Genomic DNA, 17,220 nt, shown 5'->3' on the forward strand with positions numbered 1-17,220 from the left:
CAAACTTAAATGGAAAATGAAATTATTTTTATCTAAAATTTCTACAAAAATGATTTTACTAAAATATGTACTTCTCTTCATATAAATGCAAAAATGATATTATCCTACAGTATATAGCTTGTAGTGCACTGGGTAACCAGTTCTTCATCAATTTAATACTGTTCATAGACATGGCTTTAGGTTTTATTCCTACTACTTTCTCATTAAGAACATATTTGCTTATCAGCAGACACCCATCTTTTTGCTATTCAGATTTTTGTAGGTACTCCACATTCACATGTAGAATGAAACTGATTTCAGCAACATGTCCAGTTTTCATCCTACAGAGGTCTAGTAAGAAGAAACTAAAATTTAGGGTTATCAATAATTTCTTTGCAGTATCTTCCCAACTGCACTTTGTAGAACAATACAACACTGATAGACCATTAGGACTGTTCTTTAACTCTTGACTGTATATTCTTGCTTCATCTTCAACCACAGTGCAAAAATTCTAAGTTAGATAAAAATGAAGAAGCATCGAAAATAATTTTATTTAGCATTTGATCAGGACAATTCTTTGATAAAAGCTCTGAGAAACAGGTTGGTTTTAGCATTTAAGTCTAACCATTATCCACAGTTTTCTAAATGAAGAGATTTCTAACCAAGGGAAGACAGTTGACTGTCTAACAGACTCCCTTCTATATCATACTAAGCAATTAATACACATCCCATTTCTACATCTTAACTCTAGCTGTAACAAGAGGAAGTAATACGAAAAGAAATTCTACAGCTGAAAAATCTCAAATAATTTTCAAGTGTACATAAGATCTCAATTTGCTCTTTGTAATCTCTGAATACACTGGAATGCTAAGCTCTGTATTTCCTAAAGAAATTCTCAGTTGTGCTCAGTACACGAACTGGTAGCACAAGCAGCCATGGATGGAGGCATATTATTTCCTGCCTTCCTCTTTTCCCCTCACTCATATTCCCAACTCCACCCAGATATTAAAGGCAGAGTCCAAAGTTATCTTGAGCAAATAAGCAAGGGACAGGGAGGAAAACACCCTTCCTTATTTGACAGCTACATGAGAATAAATACATATAGCAGTCAATTTTGCATTTGCTGTTGCAATCAAACTGTACTGTGACTAAGGAGAAGTATACTGGATGGGCACAAGTTTTTGTCAAAGACCACTTTTTTCAAGCATCCAGACTCTGGTGCTACAAGAAAGACTCTTACACGTTGACGTTTTCTTCATATCCACTTTAAAATTGTTAGCAGGAAATATAATGGAAAAAAAGCACAGATTTCTGAAACATTTAAAGAGACTAGCAGGATGTACTTCTATTAAGCTTCTCTTAAGAAAATACTCCATTTCCTTCAGAGCTTCCCTCTACTCTGAAGGGAAGAAGAACTGAAACACTACTAAGTACTCAGAGAACTGCTTTTATCACTTTAGAATTTAATCATACACCATAATTTATTAAAAACAGGTATTTCCTTAATAGACAGTCTGGTAAGCTACCATTTCATTTTAATCAGTTTCAAGTACTACTGATGCATCAGCTAAAAAAAAAAAAAGGTAAACTTATCCCTCAAGCATACTTACTGCAACAGGTTTTACAATACTTGGCTATTCATATTACATCCCACGTTCTCACAGGAAAGGTAACATCAGCTATGGTCAGCATAATCATACAGAAAAATAAAACGTTTGCACATACCTATGCTAGAGAATGTTAACTTCACCTGCTACAGCAGTAAAAAACAGTAGCTGGACTTAGTGAAGTATTTAATTTGCAAATATAGGAATAAAATACATTCCACAAAGACTAAAGTTTACAATGAAATCTTTGCCATGGGAAGAAAAAACCTACGGATACAATTACACAAAACCAAAGCATCACATTTTAACGGCTGTGACATCTCACATGCGTCTCATCTTCTCCCTCCCCCATCCACTATTAGATGACAAGATCTTACAAGTGCCAGCCAGGACCTTCCTTCTCTGCTGTTTCTGTCAGCTCTGGAGTTCAAAACATTTTCAGTCTAGAAAGAGTTCACCAAATCCCTCACAATGCTGAGCCTTCACCCCGTTATGACTTAGGGCTGCTTTATCACCTCTGTGACCTGTGACCTGTGTCTCCTATGTAGGCATGCATCCAGTCCTATCGTGTAGGACAAGAAAAAAATCCAAAACATAGCGCTTCAATTCTAAACCTATTTCAACATTATTCCTGTTTAATTCAAGGTACTTTCTGTAATTAAAAATAAAATCTGGGTTCAAACTTTGTAATTCAACTTCAAACTCTTTCTAAAAATAAAATTTCCCCCTATCACCCCACGCATACTCGGAAGGCATCTTATTATCAGTGACAGAAGAGCAAAAAAATGCTTATTTTTAAAAGGGGAAATAAGCTTTAGTGCCCTTTTCCTTCCGCTCCTCCACACCTCCAGTATCTCGTGCTGCAGGACTGTTCCCTTGCCCTGTTTTGGTACTTGGAGGAACGCTGTGCCGCTCTTGCCGGCGCCCGCTGCTGGGGCGAGACCAGGGGCTGAACCTGCCTTGGGGAGCTCCGGCGGAGGCAAGGGGGGTGCCGCGGCTGTAACCCGCACCCGGGCCCGCCGCCGGCTCCGGCCAGGAGCCTGTAGCGCGGGGGAGCCGCCCTCCCTCGGCGCACCCCGCCGCCTCCGCCCGGGCCCGGCACTCCCGAACCTCAACCGGGTAGCCAGAGGGCTCGGGACGCCGGAGACCGCTGGGACGGGCCCCAACGACGCCTAACCCAGCCGCTGTCTTGTCTGAAGCCGTGCCCGCGGCTCTTCCCGGAGAAAGAGCTGCCTCCCCGGCTGGGTAAGGGCGGGCAGCAGCTGCGAGGAGGCGGGGGGCCGGCAGCGGAGATGTGCCGGTGGCTGAGGGAGGGGGCGCGGGCGGTTGGCACCGGGCGCCGCAGCGGCCGCTTGGCAGGCTCCCCGCTGTCAGGTGGCGGCTGCCCCGGCCGTGCCAGCGCCTCCCGTGGAGCCTCCCGGCCTCTCTGCCAGGCCCCTCCGCTGTCGCCGGGCGCTTCGGCCTCATCCTCAAGAGCGGGCAAGAGACAGGACTAGGCTGACAGCCCTCGACCAGCCCCGAAACGGAGTGGGGGGGAGCGGAGAGGAGAGCTGAGAGGCCGTGGAGAGGGGGAGAAGCAGCTTACCTTGCTAAGCACCCCGCAGAGCTCAACAGGCAGCCCGAGCTCGGTCTCGGGGTCCTCCTCGGAACCGGACGAGTGCCAGCTCTGGTTGTCCGACATTGAGACAGGAGCCGCAGCCACCGCCGAGCAGGAAAGAGCAGAAGCGGCCCCCGCCCACCGCAGCCTCAACCTCCTCCTGCCGAAGGTGCTGCTCTACCTGAACGGCACCGGTCTTTGCCGGTGCCACTAGCGCCGCCCGCCCTGCCAAAGACCGGCCGGCGCCGAGGCACGCAGGCTCGGGCTTACCCCTCACCGCAGCCCCTCGGCCCCCACTGGCAGTAAGAGCTACAACATAGAGGTGGCGAGGGGAGGAGGGGCGAGCGCGCGTCCGCCTGCCGCGCACTCCGCTCACAGCTCAGCCGCTCCTGCCGCCGCTGCAGCCGCCGCTGCCGCCGCCGCCATCTTACGGGAGACCGGTGCTGTGTGCCACTATTTACCAGCTCCGCCCCAGGTCTCCCCGCCCAGCCCCGCCGACGGGCAGCGCGGTGCCTGACGGGAGTTGTAGTCTTGTCTCGCCAGCCGCAAGCCCGCTCACCGTTGCCTCTAGGGAACGGTAGTTTCTGGTGCTGACGAGTGGCGCACGGCCTGCTGGGAGGTGTAGTCGGCCGGGGCAGTTGTCTCCCTCCCCTCAGCGGGAGGCTGCCATCTTGGTTTCGGCGGTCCCGTACAGATCCTCAGCGGGTTTCACCTCCCCGTGTCCCTGTGAGGTGGGGAACTTCCCTCTCGCTGCTGCTGGGGCAGGGCAGTGGTACTGGTTGAGGGATGTTAGCGTTATTTTTGAGTCTGTTTTTTTTTTTTTTTTTTTAGGTGATGGACGGCTCTTTCAGTAGTGAGATGAAGCGGCTCTTCTGTTCTGTTTGCTTTTTAGTGTGAGAGATGTGTCCTCGTCTTTCCTGCCTCAAACCGGCGGGACGCAAGGGGTGAGCGCCAAACTTTTCCCTTAACAAAAATGGTGGCCGCAGGAAGAGGCGGGGGGTGCTGCTGTCTCCGGGGTGAGTCGTGAGGGCATGGCGGGACGCCCCGCCGCAAGTAGCGGGGTCAGATTCTGCTCCCTGCATGGGCCTGAGGGGCACCGGCGCCATACCCCGCTGCCGCCCGCTCCCTGCGGCCCGTTCCCTGCGGCCGGCGGCGGCCGTGGTCAGGGGCGGCGTGCCTAGAGGCTCCGCTACCCTCTCCTTCCCAGCCGGCTGAGCAGCGCTGCGCGCAGCTTTCGTTCTGCTACACTGCCTGTGACCAAAGGCCTGTGTTGAGCGGAACGCACCAGCTCCGGCGGAGCGGTGTCCTGGCTTTTATTTGTCTCGTATTTTCGCCTCTTAGGTAACGAAAAGGTAGTTTTTGTCTACAGATTTAATATTTGCCGAAAGGCAAAAAAGGCAGTTGAGCCTGTCACTTAACAATTTATGAACAAATGTAGGGGTGTGGGAAGGACTTAGGATTTGTACCGGCTCATCTTGTGATTTCTTGAAAACAAGAAAGTGTGTTAAAAGTGTTGGCTGAAGAAACTGCAGTTTCAGAACATGCACTTGTGCAATGGTTGTGCAATGTTGTTTCTCCTGACTTCCTCATGACAAATTGTGTATGATTTTTTCCGTGTTACACTACCTGAAAGCTTTTATTATTTTAGATTAACTGTTTTTTTGGTAGAGCTCCTGGCATTGACACAGCTACTTGTATGTGTTCTTTACATATATAGTAGCTAACAGTTAAAGAATATTACAACCAGCTCAAAGTCTCAGATACAGAGTTGCAATGAATGCAGCATACAGCATTTTTGTCCTGAGCAACTAGAAATAAAAGAACTGTCACAGCCATCTTAATGATTGTGCAATCACTGGAATGGACAGAAATAATTTTTATGGTCCTATGGGCTCTATTTTAAACATTTTTTTAATATTGTTTTCTAAAATGTTTAGAAACTATGTTCTTTGATTTACCAGCTGCTTGGAAAGAAAACAAGGAAGATATTTTTTCTTGGTGTCTGTTGCCAACGGTACTGCTTTTGTTAAGCAAACAGATTTGCTGTGTTATGTATATGTTGATAAGTATTAGAATAATTTCTAGTTTTTCACTCTAGTATGTAGATAAGTTAAGTGATATCACCTCTAATGCCAGTTATGTTTTCCCACTTAAACTCTGACTGAACTTCTTTATCCTGAGGTGAAGGGGCATGTCTGAACAAAACCTTATAGCAGTGGAAATAATGTGTACTACCTAGCAATGTCCTTTCGTGCTTTCAGTTTAAAACTAGTCACCTGATTCTAGATGTAGCTCTGTAGCACTTTTTTTTTTTTTCCCTCTGTATAACACTGATTGAGTCAAACAGGTGTTAAAAAATAAAAATGTCATGATTTTATATTATCTTAGGTTTAGAAGCCTTGTTAGAGTGAATATTTGTTCAGTTACTAATGCTAGCTAATGTTTTATAACCAAACTTTAAATGAATAAGTACTGAATGGTAAAAGGCTTAAGTTTTCATCTTCTCATGTAACGCTTTGCTTGGGATAATGAATTTTTTTATATATGCCCCATCCTCCAAATATGTCTTAAGTTTTTCATAACATCACCAGTATATCTTCTTCCCAAAAGCAAATTGGGATTGTGAATATCTTATGTAAATTAACTCCTCTTTCTGACTAGCTTTTTCATATATAACTTTCTCTATGTTGTTCTTAATAGGATCAAGCCATAGCCACATTACCATGAACCTGGTGCAGTGAGAGTAGATTTGTAAAGGAAAGATTTGGTACTGAGAACCTTGAGGTCATTTTACATATTTTTTAAAAGGTGTTCTCACTAGTACTAGTGTGAGCTCATGGAGAGCACCTGCATTAGCAATTGTAATGTGTCAAGTGTTCTCTGAAAGCACTGTTTTCCAGTTTGGTTTGAAGGGCATCTGGTTTTCCTGCTTCAAGGTGAATATGGGATGCAAATCAGAGAGTGGAAAATGGAGATGATCAGACTAGTGTGCTGATGTAGGCTACTCACTCCTCTTTAGCTCCTTCTGTGCCTTTTCCATTCCTTTATTGCTGTGTTTATTTTTTCATTGCAAGTCCCAGAATTCAATCCCTGCCCCTTGTGGTGTCTTAGAGCTTGTGAAAAGTTTATAAACTACTGTTAAAACTGGAAATAGTCATCACCTTTGTTAGAGTAGTGGAACACCTACCATCTTTCTCTACTGCTAATATACTATTTGTAATACAAAAATGTTTTGTTTGAGTTTTACTTCTAAAGATGATAGTCATAAACATCATAAACTGGGTACCTTTAAAATATCTGTTTTTTCTTTTTCCTTTTTATATCTCTTATTTCCACTATTGTACCTTCTGTTTTAACATGTTCATTTTATGTTATTAGAACACATTTACCACAAGTGTATAAACATTTTCTGAAGTGTTCAAGCTTGTGGTTAGTATGTTCTTAAATTGGAGGCCATTTTCCTTAACAGGATTCTTGAAGGAGCTTTGTTTATGCCATGGCATAATGCCTTAGTGTAAGCTCTGAGATACAAATGATTGAGATGTTTTTTTATGTAACAGTGATGGTCTCTCTGAATCACTGTGATAGGGTTATTTTTTTAAGTTAAAAAAAACCAAGAGAAGATATCACTGCTATTTATTAATATAATGGCAATAAACAAAACTGTAGGAACAATTGCAGATAACTACACTTCTGGTGTCACTTTTACTGTGGAATGTTGATAACAATAGTTCCATTCCCTCATTATTTTCTTTATGGATTCAATGTTGAAACATTTACTTTCAGTAGTCTAGAAGTACTAGAAAAACTTGGTTAGAAACTTGAGATAAATCTTCTAGTTTAAAAAGCCTTGGAAAATGAATAGACAGAAGATTGCCCTTTGAATAAGCTGAATTTTTCAAGACTTGAATATTTTTTACACAGAGAAACTGGAAGCAGGATTTACAACAGAATTGTTCTCCATCTTGCCTGCAGAAAAATAGTAGGAGTATTCCAGTTTTCTCACTTGCATATTTATTTGCATAAGCAAGGTATAATTCAGTTTGATATAAGCCATAAGATAAATTTAATTTTGGGCATTATCAGAAGCTTTGCAGTATGAATTATTTACTTTTTTAAATGATTGAGTTTATGTAGTTTGTTAAATGAGTTCAGAAAAGACACAATTCTAGAGCTTTTTTTTTTTATGGGTGATTATAGGTGCATGTTGGGGTCTATGTTTTTGTACAATTCCAAGTCAGCTGCTACTTAAAAAAAATAGTCCATGTCAGCTTGGACACTTGGAATTTCCACTCTTACGAGTCCTGGCCCAGTTTTCTGTTCCATATTAGTTTATCATAGACCTTGTCTTACTGAATTTGTAAAAATACTTAGGTCTTTCTCAAAAGATTATTTTTTTTCCCTAGGGAACTAGGTTTTATTCTATAATGAGAGAGACCATAAAACAGTAGCAGTTCTGAATGCACCAAGGTGGTCCAGGTGGTTGACACTGCATATATTAAATGCTAATAACACTGTGAGGTCCTGTTCTTTTCTTGTAAATCGCTACAGGATTAAAAATGACAGGAGTCCACTTCTCAGGGCTGATCAGAAACCAGGACTAATAAATATCAAGCGTTCCCTTGGCTGAAGAAAGCTAAGCATGTAGTTCAGAAGGGCAATCTGAACTTGCATGTCTTTGTTTGTGGTTTATTCTGAAAAGGAGAGACTTTAGAGCATCTGATACATAAATCATTAGTGGAGAAACATGCTTTTCCAAGGAAATGAGAGTTAAGGAGTTTGTTGTCAGCTACAGTATTTCCTTGTATTTGTAGTGCAACCTTTTAAATATCAGAAATGTTAAAATATTCTAGCAGGATTGAATTTTCCTAGCTTGTTAAATGCATGCTTGTTCTTCTCTTAGAAGCTGAAGGAAAAAGCAATGCTTTTTGCTCAAAAGGATGGTACATGATTTTTTTTATACCAAGGTATGTTAGCTGTTTTACTTCTTTAATGATGATGGCTCTAACAGTAGCAGGCACTGCCTAGGTAATGTACTGCTGTGTAGTGACAGAAGTGTAGCACAAGGCCACCAGTTCAGTCTTAATTAGCCATTGGAATAAAACCAAAGTGGCATCTATTAAAAATGTTTATTTAGATGAGTTGTAGCCTTACTGGGAAGGTTTCATGTAATTTCTTTTACTTATTACTTACACTTTTGCTTCAGTAGTACTCAGGGGCTTTGTTTCAAGGTTACCTATGATGTGCTTTCCAGCTGTAATAATTTCCAGTCCAAGGGAGACATTTGAAAGGTTGGGACTGAAAGTTACACTTGAATCAGTCTGCTTGGCTTGTTCTGCATTCACTCTTCATTTCTTTATTCTTCAAGTATATGTCTATGCTTGGCAAAAAGTAATAAAGTAGATGAAGTATTTCATGCTTATTTCTGAGATACAGTCTTTGGTAGAGGTGATTTTATTTTCTGCCCAAGAATATCCCCATTCATTCATTTAACAGCTTTGCACATCTCTTGTCGAAACAATTTTCATTTTTATTTCTGTTAGTGCTTTTTTGTTTGTTTTAAAAAGAACTTTATTTACTTGATTTCTTATTCTTTAGTTCAGAATGTTCAGTAACTTTCTACATGGTTTCTTCAGAGTATATTTTATATTTTGCATTCATGTAAACTGGAAGTTTTTTGCAAATAGGTGTCTGTGAGTTGTCCTGTCTAAGATCCACAACAGGAACCGCTCATTAGTTCATGGGTTTTGGTAGAGGAAGCTGCTTACAACACTAAGCTTAATTCCATCTCACTATCAATGAAAGTGGTTATAAGGGACCTTTTTTGTAGCTTTCTTACTAGGAAAACATCTGTCTTGCTTATTTTTGTCCAGTTTATTTGTCTTGGCTTATGAGGTTTTTGGTATGTGTTACGGTGAGTTGGTGGCCCATGAAAGTTTTCTGACAAGCGTGTGTTTTGAGGTAACTGAAATTGCTTCTTTTTGAATCTTAAACCACTGAATTAGGGTTTTACTGAAGATGTGTTAAAGCTGGATACTTTGTATTTGACTTTCCAGGATCTTATGGACAAAAAGTGTTCCAGGAGTTTTATATTATTCACAACCATCTTGTACATGGATGTGACTAACGACTGTTTTATGGAAGAAATTTTTCCATCTCACACTTGACCTGAGTACTCCAAACTTCGGTAGTATTTGATAGTGATTCATTTTTAAGGTTTTCATAAGAATAATAAAAAAACACACTAATATTTGAAAGCAAGGTTTTTTTAGTTTTTTCTTCTCTTATATTTTTGGTATAGTGCTAGCTTCAGAGGCATTTCTCTTTTGAATATTGAGTGATCTGTACTGCAACACACTTAATTTTAGCCAAAACTCTGCAAAGTAGTCCATTGTGGTCAAAACTGGATGAAGTCTGGATTAACTAACTGGATTAGCTGTTAATTGTTCCTTGTGCTTTCATTGCTTTCACCGAACTCCTATTAACATCTTGACTTCATCACTAAAATTAAGGTAATACTGATTTTCTTCTGGTGTAGCCCATATAATAGCAGGATTCTTGAAGCTATCACTTTATTCATCTCTGCATTTGTACATTAAGTTAGCAGCTTATAATTTTATTTTGCTCTTGCTAATGTAAGAATAGAAGATTTTAAATGAGGGAAACTCTAAAATGTTTTAACTGGCAAAATACGAAGTTTATTTTGGGATCACTACAATTATTGAGGCATCAGATTTTGTTGAAATGTCATTGGAGGCTTTTATGAGTTTTACAGAAATTAAAGAGACTTTAATTTAGATCCTTGTTTTAGCCATCTTAAAAATAATATTTCAAAAGTCATATAGAAAGTGCTCTTTAATAATTGTGGTTTTATTTGCAACATCATTTTTTTAGACACTATGGAGACTTACTCAGGGCAAGTGGGATTTAGGAGTGCCTGAGATTAAAGCAAGTGGGCTTTTAAATAAGTAATATATGCCTTGATTTAGCTTTTGAGGTCTGGAGGAAGTAGGCAGTTGTATATCTTAGTAACTTCTTTGCCTCTTACTATTAGCATGAGCAAAGATAGCAAAGATTTAAGAATTTGATTTTCTTTATGAGGACTGGTATGCAATTTACATGCATCAAATCATAATTCATTAATATGTTCTTTTATTATGTAAATAAGTTCCTTTTTCATACTGGTGTCATTTTCCAGTCCTAATATTTTTCAAACATGTTAGCACTATCTGTAAAAGGCAAACAGTCAACATTCTTTGCAATGTTAATAAGCAGCATAATTGCAGTGTCCACTGAACTGATTATTCTTATAAATAGTTTATAAATACTTTGTCTCTTTTAAATGTATTATTTTATTACATAAAAATAATGATATGTAGGCAAGTTTTCACACAACACGCTCTTTATGTTGCTGGAACTGGAGGATTTTTGTTGAAGACAGGCTGAAGGTGTGGTGTAGGATCAAATAGAAGACATTTCCTTGAGGCTAGTTCAGTAAACTGTTCTAAAATATGCTAAATTTGAATAAAGGTTGAGGTACTTGAAACTCAGTTGTTTGATTTTACTGCTGTTTCAGTGTCTTGGTACTTTAATATACTATATAATCCTGTCTGACTGGTTCGGTTGAGTATGTGTTCTGTCTTCTAGAAGAGCCTCATTGGGGCTTTATTAGTGGTCTTTTTCCACTTGTAAACATCCCAGGTTACTACAAAGCTTCCTACACAGTAGTGTTATTCTCTGTTTGCTCTGCTTTTTGTTTTGCCATAACTGTTGGTGCCCAAGTCTTCCGCTTTGCTTTTAGAAGCCCTTCCAGTAGCAATTGGAAAGTTACCTCCTCCACTTAAGGATGACTTGCCTGCTCCCTTCCCACATTTCCCAAATCACGGGAATAATAGGATGGTATTTTACTGTCAGCTGCTTTTACAGATTTCTCAGATTTAACACCCTAAGTACTCAGTATGATGTTGGAAGAGATTTTTCGTGTTCTGTTAGAGGAAGCTGCTCAAGTATTGCAGCAGCTTCTTGAGGTGACAGCATACCAAAAATATGTCACTCTTTGCCTAGTTCTTTGTTAGTGTTTCATTAGACTCTAAACCTTTACCTATTTTTTACAAGTAGTTTTAGCAAAAAATTTGCTAAATGCTTTCCCTAGGTCAGTTTTCCATTAAAAGAGTTACTGATTGTCTTTACCAGTTTCTACGCTGCTTTTTTTTTTTTTTTCATATTTTGCATAGTGTTTCAGGCTGTGATCCTCCTATATTTCATTTAAATATTTCTCTTTTTTTGTTTTGTCTGTGACAGATGACGCATTGGTTTTATTGCTTGTTTTATTGCAGCTTTTGAGATTAATTTCTCTATGATAAATATTTTACTTTTTTTTTTTTCAGGCCTGCTATTCTGAAACCATGATAATCTTGAGGTTCTCTTCATCTTAAACAGCTGAACTTTGGATCAGTTACTATTCATATTTTCCTTCTGTACTCCTCTAGGCTCTGGTGAGTAACTAATGTCATGTCCTATTTTCTTCTTTATCCTAACTGATGTATTGTTTGATATTTATACACTTACCATCTGTTAATAGCAATGTATTTTGGTCCACACAAGAAGCTGGAATTGCTGAGATGCATGAAGAAAATGCATCAGGAGGCCACCTTTTCAAAGACTTCTTTAAAACAATTACTTTTTTTATCATTGGTATCATCATGGTAAATTTTTCTTGCTGGATATGTATCAGTATTATAACAAAGGCTTTTGACCGATGTAAATCAGTAATTAAAGCATCTGCTATAAAACTGAGCCTTCAAGAGTGAACTGAAAAGAGAGGAGGAAAGATTAGTAGAGTCTAGGGATAAACACACAGGAATAATGAACAGCTAATAATTGTTGCAGAGAATGGAGCTAGAAATAGTAGCTATCTTGTGTTCATTCTGGCTTCTTTAAAGCTAAAAGTGATAGAAGAACCAGGAGGAGTAGTGGAGGGACATTTAGGAAAGTATTTACTGGGAATTGTGCCAGTTACTTACCCAGAGATTGCCAGTAACACTAGAATTATTGTGGAGCTAATTGATAGGAAGTTGCTTATAAGCCTGAGATTAAACTTTGGATGTTGTATGGATGCAATGCTTTTTCCTTTGATGGAAGTCTAGGAAACCTGCTCTGGTGAACGTGTACATTAAGTTTAAGAGGTTGTTCTACTGTAAAGGAAAAAATTATGAAAATACTTCTCATTGTGAGTTGTATTTGATAGATATCCATAAGAGCAATGAAGCCACTCCCATTCCCAGTTGCCCTTAGAGTATCTCAAGTGCTACTGAAGGGTCAAGAGAAGAGTTCCTTGAAATACAACAAACCAGAGATAAATACAGCACTGCTTACCTGATCATGTATCTTCAGAAGACATAATAAATAATCTCAGTTAATAAAATGTTATTGAAATTGGGGTTGCTTTCTTTTTGTGAGGACTCTTTTTGAAAAGATGACTTTCTCTAACACATTTACTTTGCTTAAATTTGTTTAATTTGTGATTTTGTTAATAGAGCTGCTGTCTGTGCCTGACAGCGTGTGCCTCATTCAAACAGGAAGGGCTCCTGTCATAGGAAGCAGCATGAAGGGGAAGTTTAGGAGTGAATGTGCTTCTTCCATGAGAGTAAAGCTTAGCTGATTTGTGAGTCAGCAACTTTAAGTAGGAAGTAATTTCTGCATGCTTTTCCAGTAATATATACATGTTAAGTAATTTATGCCAGTGTCACACTTATATTCTGCTTGTTTTAATCTGGCAAAATCAGACCACAAGTTTGTGCTTCAGATGATAACATTGACTTTCTTAAGTTTCTTTAAGATCAGTGTAATAACTGGACAATTTACTATCTAATTAAAGCCTATGGTGGGATTCATATATTTATTTTTATAAGCAACAAGGGAAGATGTCAGAGGTACCTCTATGTATAAGAAATTGCTGATAGTGTTAATTGGCTGGTAAAGGCTTGGTTAGTTCTATCAGTGTGATGCCATGGCTCTACAAATCAATGGGAAAAAGAAGAATGAATGAATTTTACCCAGAATTAAACAATAGTTTATTCAAAACTTTTAATGGAAACCATCTATTTCTAAAAAAAAGAGCTTTAACGCAAACAAAAATTTTTGAATGTGAGCTAGAAATCACTGTGGAGGATTCTATGGCTTGTCTTAAGCAAGCATGAGGACTAAATAAATTATGGTCCTCTGCCATTTAAAAAAACAATCAGTGTCTTTTAATTTAATAATCTGGTGAGCAGTTTTTTCTTTAAGGTAGTGTTGTTTCATCTGACAGGATGATATACAGTCACAAATCTCATGCGCATATCGAAGGTGCAAGCCTTTACCTGAAGTTGGTGATATTCAGTTATTTCTGTAAGGGGTCTTTTAAAAGTGTGGTTTTCAGTTAATAAAAAATAAAACCTTGATGTTTCCAGACACTGTGATAGAGTTTCATGTGGCTTTGTATGGGTAGTGTGGCAAGTGAGCCACTTAAAAGAAAAACAAGCCTTTGTATTTGTGATAAGTATGATTCCTCTGAAAAAGTATAGAATGCTTACTCAATAAATACAGTAAGTCATAGATTCCTAGGATGGTGTGGGTTGGAAGGGGTCTGAAATATCATCTAGTTCTAAGAACCCTGCATGGGCAGGGACACCTCCCACTAAACCATGTTGCCCAAAATGAATTTCATAGCTTTTTGGGTTTTGTTTTTTTTTTTTTTTTTTCTTGTTCAGCTAGAACTTAGAAACAAATATATGATTTAAATTCTTTTTCTCAGGTATTAGGTCGTAAAAGAGCTACTTGTTTCAAGAAATACTATGGATGACATGAAAAAAGTTGGCAATAGCTCATGCAGTGATGGACTTCTACTTAGAATGGGCCTTAATGATAACAAAGCTGGAATGCAAGGTTTGGATAAAGAGAAAATCAATAAAATCATCATGGAAGCTACCAAGGTTGGTATAATTACTTTTTTACTGCTGCTCTATCCGTTGTCTAGTATCAATAATGGCCCTCTTACTCCCCCAAGTTTTATCACTCATGATGGGCAGCTTCTAAGAAGAAATGCATGTGTGGGGAGGAAGAGGAGAGACCATAGGGCACTGTTGAATTAATTGACAGGGACATGGAGGAGTACAGGTGAGTACCTTAGGTGCTTCCTTTTTGCCTGAAACAGCAAGGAAATATCACAGCATTGTCTAGAGGTAATTGTGTTTTCAGCTTCCTAAGGCCTCTTTTCCTCCCCTTTTCCGTTCTTTTTGCTCACATCAACATGAATCAGCCAAGCAGATCTACTGGTGTTGATCACTTTCCTGTAGCTGATGAATTTGATGTAATCAGCTTTTTCTGGTATTTTCACTGGGATTTCTTTGTGCTTACTGCCTGCCTTGGCTGTCTTCTTGGTATTCAAGAGGAGTGGCCAGCACTTGTATCCAAAGATACACAGAGGACCCCTCAGATCTACAAAGCATTGAAATATTCCTGCTCTTACTTGTTACTGGAGAGTCTTCTCTGCATTTGAGCAGCTCTGTTTTTTCTTACATTTCCTTGCACAACTGTGTATTTCATTTGGTGTTGCTGTGGCCCTATCTTATGTACTTGATTTTTGCTCATGTGTTCTGCTATTGCTTTGTGGTAAACCACAGGGGTGGGACAGCTCTTACTTGACGAATTTATTTTTGCTTGCATTTTCACTTTGATTATACTTTATATGTTATCAGGCCCCTTGTTGATTTATGACTGTTTCATTTCTTAGTATGAAACAGAACGAACTGTAAAATGGGCTTTCAGAACTAATATACCAACATTTATGTACTGGAATATCTTTCTACCAAAAAAGTAAAATAATGTAAATAGCAGATAGAGCTTGAGAAATCAGTGTTCTTTTTCTTAAGCTTTTCTTTAGTCTTCAAAATTATACCTACAAACACTATCTACAATTGTATTACAACAATTTTTTTTAGCATATAAACTGTGAAACATTGCAAGAGATGTAAAAACTCCCACAGTTTAATAGCAATTCTGAAGTATTGGGTTGCTTCCCCCACCAGTGTTTGGTACTTACGTCTTTTAATGAGTTTCAACAGGTCATGCTTGATTGTAGAGGGGAGAAAAAAAGAAATGCATGTCTGGTAATGAAAGAAGACACACCCTGAGTTCTTCTAGTTAGCAGTATCTTCTAAGCAACAAGACATGATGCATTACAGTCTTGCCATTCATACTTTTTATTATTATTATAAAAGTGGATATTTTTGCTTTCTATATAAATGCTTGATTCTTATTTGACTAAAGCTGAATTCTTGGCATCAGTGATAGTTTGGCAGTTGGAGGCTTTGATCTAAGGTGTCCACTTTTGCAGATTTTATCAGATGGTTCATTAAAGGCATTACCTCTTCTTGCAAATGTTACTTCTCTTGTAAGCCAAGCAGATGTTGCAAGAAAAACATTTCCTGGTTCTGAGTTTTTCTCTTCGCTATGTCATTGTGTGCCCTCTTTGTTATGAATCAGAAAATGTATCATATCATTTCCCTTTCTACAAGATTATTGTCTTTTTATGCTTTCATTATGTCTCCTTTTATTCATTCCTGTTCTTGAATGAGCAATTACATGCTTGAGAGCAAGAGGGCTTTTCAATACCCATCTGCTTTTCGTCATCCTCTCCCAAATAGCTTCTAATTCTGCAGTGTTCTTCAAGATAAAATGGTCAATGAATACTCAGTGTTATAAGTGGATTTGACTTTTATAATGTCATTATTTATCTCCATGTAGATTAAATGTCTAAATCAAATTCTTTTAGAGTTTTATACGTCATATCTTGGAGGTATTGTAAAGAATAATATAACTTTTATCTGCTTTGTACTGGTCTGAGTTTATGGATCTGACAAGGAGGGTGACATTTGTGTCATTTGAGGAGAGAGATGTAAAGCACAATGGGTCTCTTATGTTTCATCTATATGAAAATCCAATGCATTATAAATTATTACTGTAATTTATATTTTCTGTATTTACATATGAAATGTGGTTGTTTATAGAAAAGAAAAAAAAACCAACTTCAGTTTTCTTCCAGGGTTCTAGATTTTATGAAAATGAGCTAAAGAAAGATCAACAAGTTAACCAACGTATTGAAAAAATGATGCAGCTAAAGGAGAAAATTACAACACAACAGCTCTTGAAAGCACAGCTGCAGGTACTAATCTTCTAAAGACTTCTTGGAGTAAATGGCAAATAATAAATATTTTGGTGTGTTCTAGTTGTGTTAAATTCTGATGATAGGCACAGTATTAAATACTGTTTTGATGCTAGGTATGCAGGTAAAAGTGCACAGTGTTTTGATAATGTAATCCTAGTAAAAACTTGCTAGAAGACTAGATTGGAAAATCTGGCCAAAATATTCTCTAAATCAGTAAAATGAAGGAAAGTCATTTCTGTTCTTTTAAGCCTGATCAGTTTAAAGGGGTGAGATTATTGTTTTGTTAGATACAGTTTACTTGATGTTTTTTATAATATATTTGTGTTTATGCTCAATTGACTGCAATGGGATGAAGAGGATCACAGTTGTCAACTTTTCTGGATAGAATTTATGCCATAAGGCATATGTTAATTAATGAAAAAAAATCATCGTGGGAAACAGTCACAAGAAATACAAGTGTCCTGAACGAGAAAGACAAAGAGGCTGCTTCTCTTCTGAAATGCTAGTGACAGATAATAGTATCCAAAGTATTGCTGTGTATGAAAGGTTGTTAAAAAAAAAACCAACCAGCATCAAGGTTGCACACTTAACAATTGTGGGTTCAACAGAATTAAAGTTGTTTGTTGAGGCGTAATTCCTTTGATTTTTAATTTGTACTCTGATTCAGTCCTTAATTACATGATTGCTTGCTGATTTTCCCTAACATAATTCCTGCTTCACTGTGTGGGCAATTATTCGATATTTACTGTTGTCCTCATTGTTGTGGTGACCCCAAGCTTTATTTGTTGTACACTAGTCTAATCCAGCTATGAATGCACAATTACTGACAT

General features: G+C 38.7%; 2 protein-coding genes across 9 annotated transcripts in view; one reads left to right on the forward strand and one right to left on the reverse strand.

The window, feature by feature from the left end:
• The window catches only part of CERT1 (ceramide transporter 1), a 70,182-nt gene extending 66,549 nt beyond the window's left edge, over positions 1-3,633 (reverse strand). For 3 of the 4 annotated variants that reach the window (XM_071731046.1, XM_071731045.1, XM_071731043.1), the window contains exon 1: positions 3,172-3,632. In XM_071731046.1, the coding sequence (XP_071587147.1) occupies positions 3,172-3,267 (96 nt within the window). In that variant the 5' untranslated portion in view covers positions 3,268-3,632. Of the gene's footprint in view, positions 1-3,171 lie in introns of all 4 variants that reach the window. The other variant, XM_071731044.1, reaches the window with a different exon arrangement.
• Positions 3,634-3,803: 170 nt separating this feature from the next.
• The window catches only part of POLK (DNA polymerase kappa), a 39,347-nt gene continuing 25,930 nt past the window's right edge, over positions 3,804-17,220 (forward strand). Inside the window, exons 1-5 of one of the 5 annotated variants that reach the window (XM_071731039.1) lie at positions 3,804-3,914; positions 4,015-4,127; positions 11,571-11,678; positions 13,979-14,156; positions 16,268-16,387. In XM_071731039.1, coding sequence (XP_071587140.1) covers positions 14,019-14,156; positions 16,268-16,387 — 258 coding nt within the window. In that variant the 5' untranslated portion in view covers positions 3,804-3,914; positions 4,015-4,127; positions 11,571-11,678; positions 13,979-14,018. Of the gene's footprint in view, positions 3,915-4,008; positions 4,200-9,321; positions 9,384-11,570; positions 11,679-13,978; positions 14,157-16,267; positions 16,388-17,220 lie in introns of those variants that run through there. The other 4 variants (XM_071731037.1, XM_071731041.1, XM_071731038.1 and 1 more) reach the window with 4 other exon arrangements.

The sequence above is a fragment of the Heliangelus exortis genome, chromosome Z (assembly GCF_036169615.1).
Source record: "Heliangelus exortis chromosome Z, bHelExo1.hap1, whole genome shotgun sequence".
Classification (NCBI taxonomy): domain Eukaryota; kingdom Metazoa; phylum Chordata; class Aves; order Apodiformes; family Trochilidae; genus Heliangelus; species Heliangelus exortis.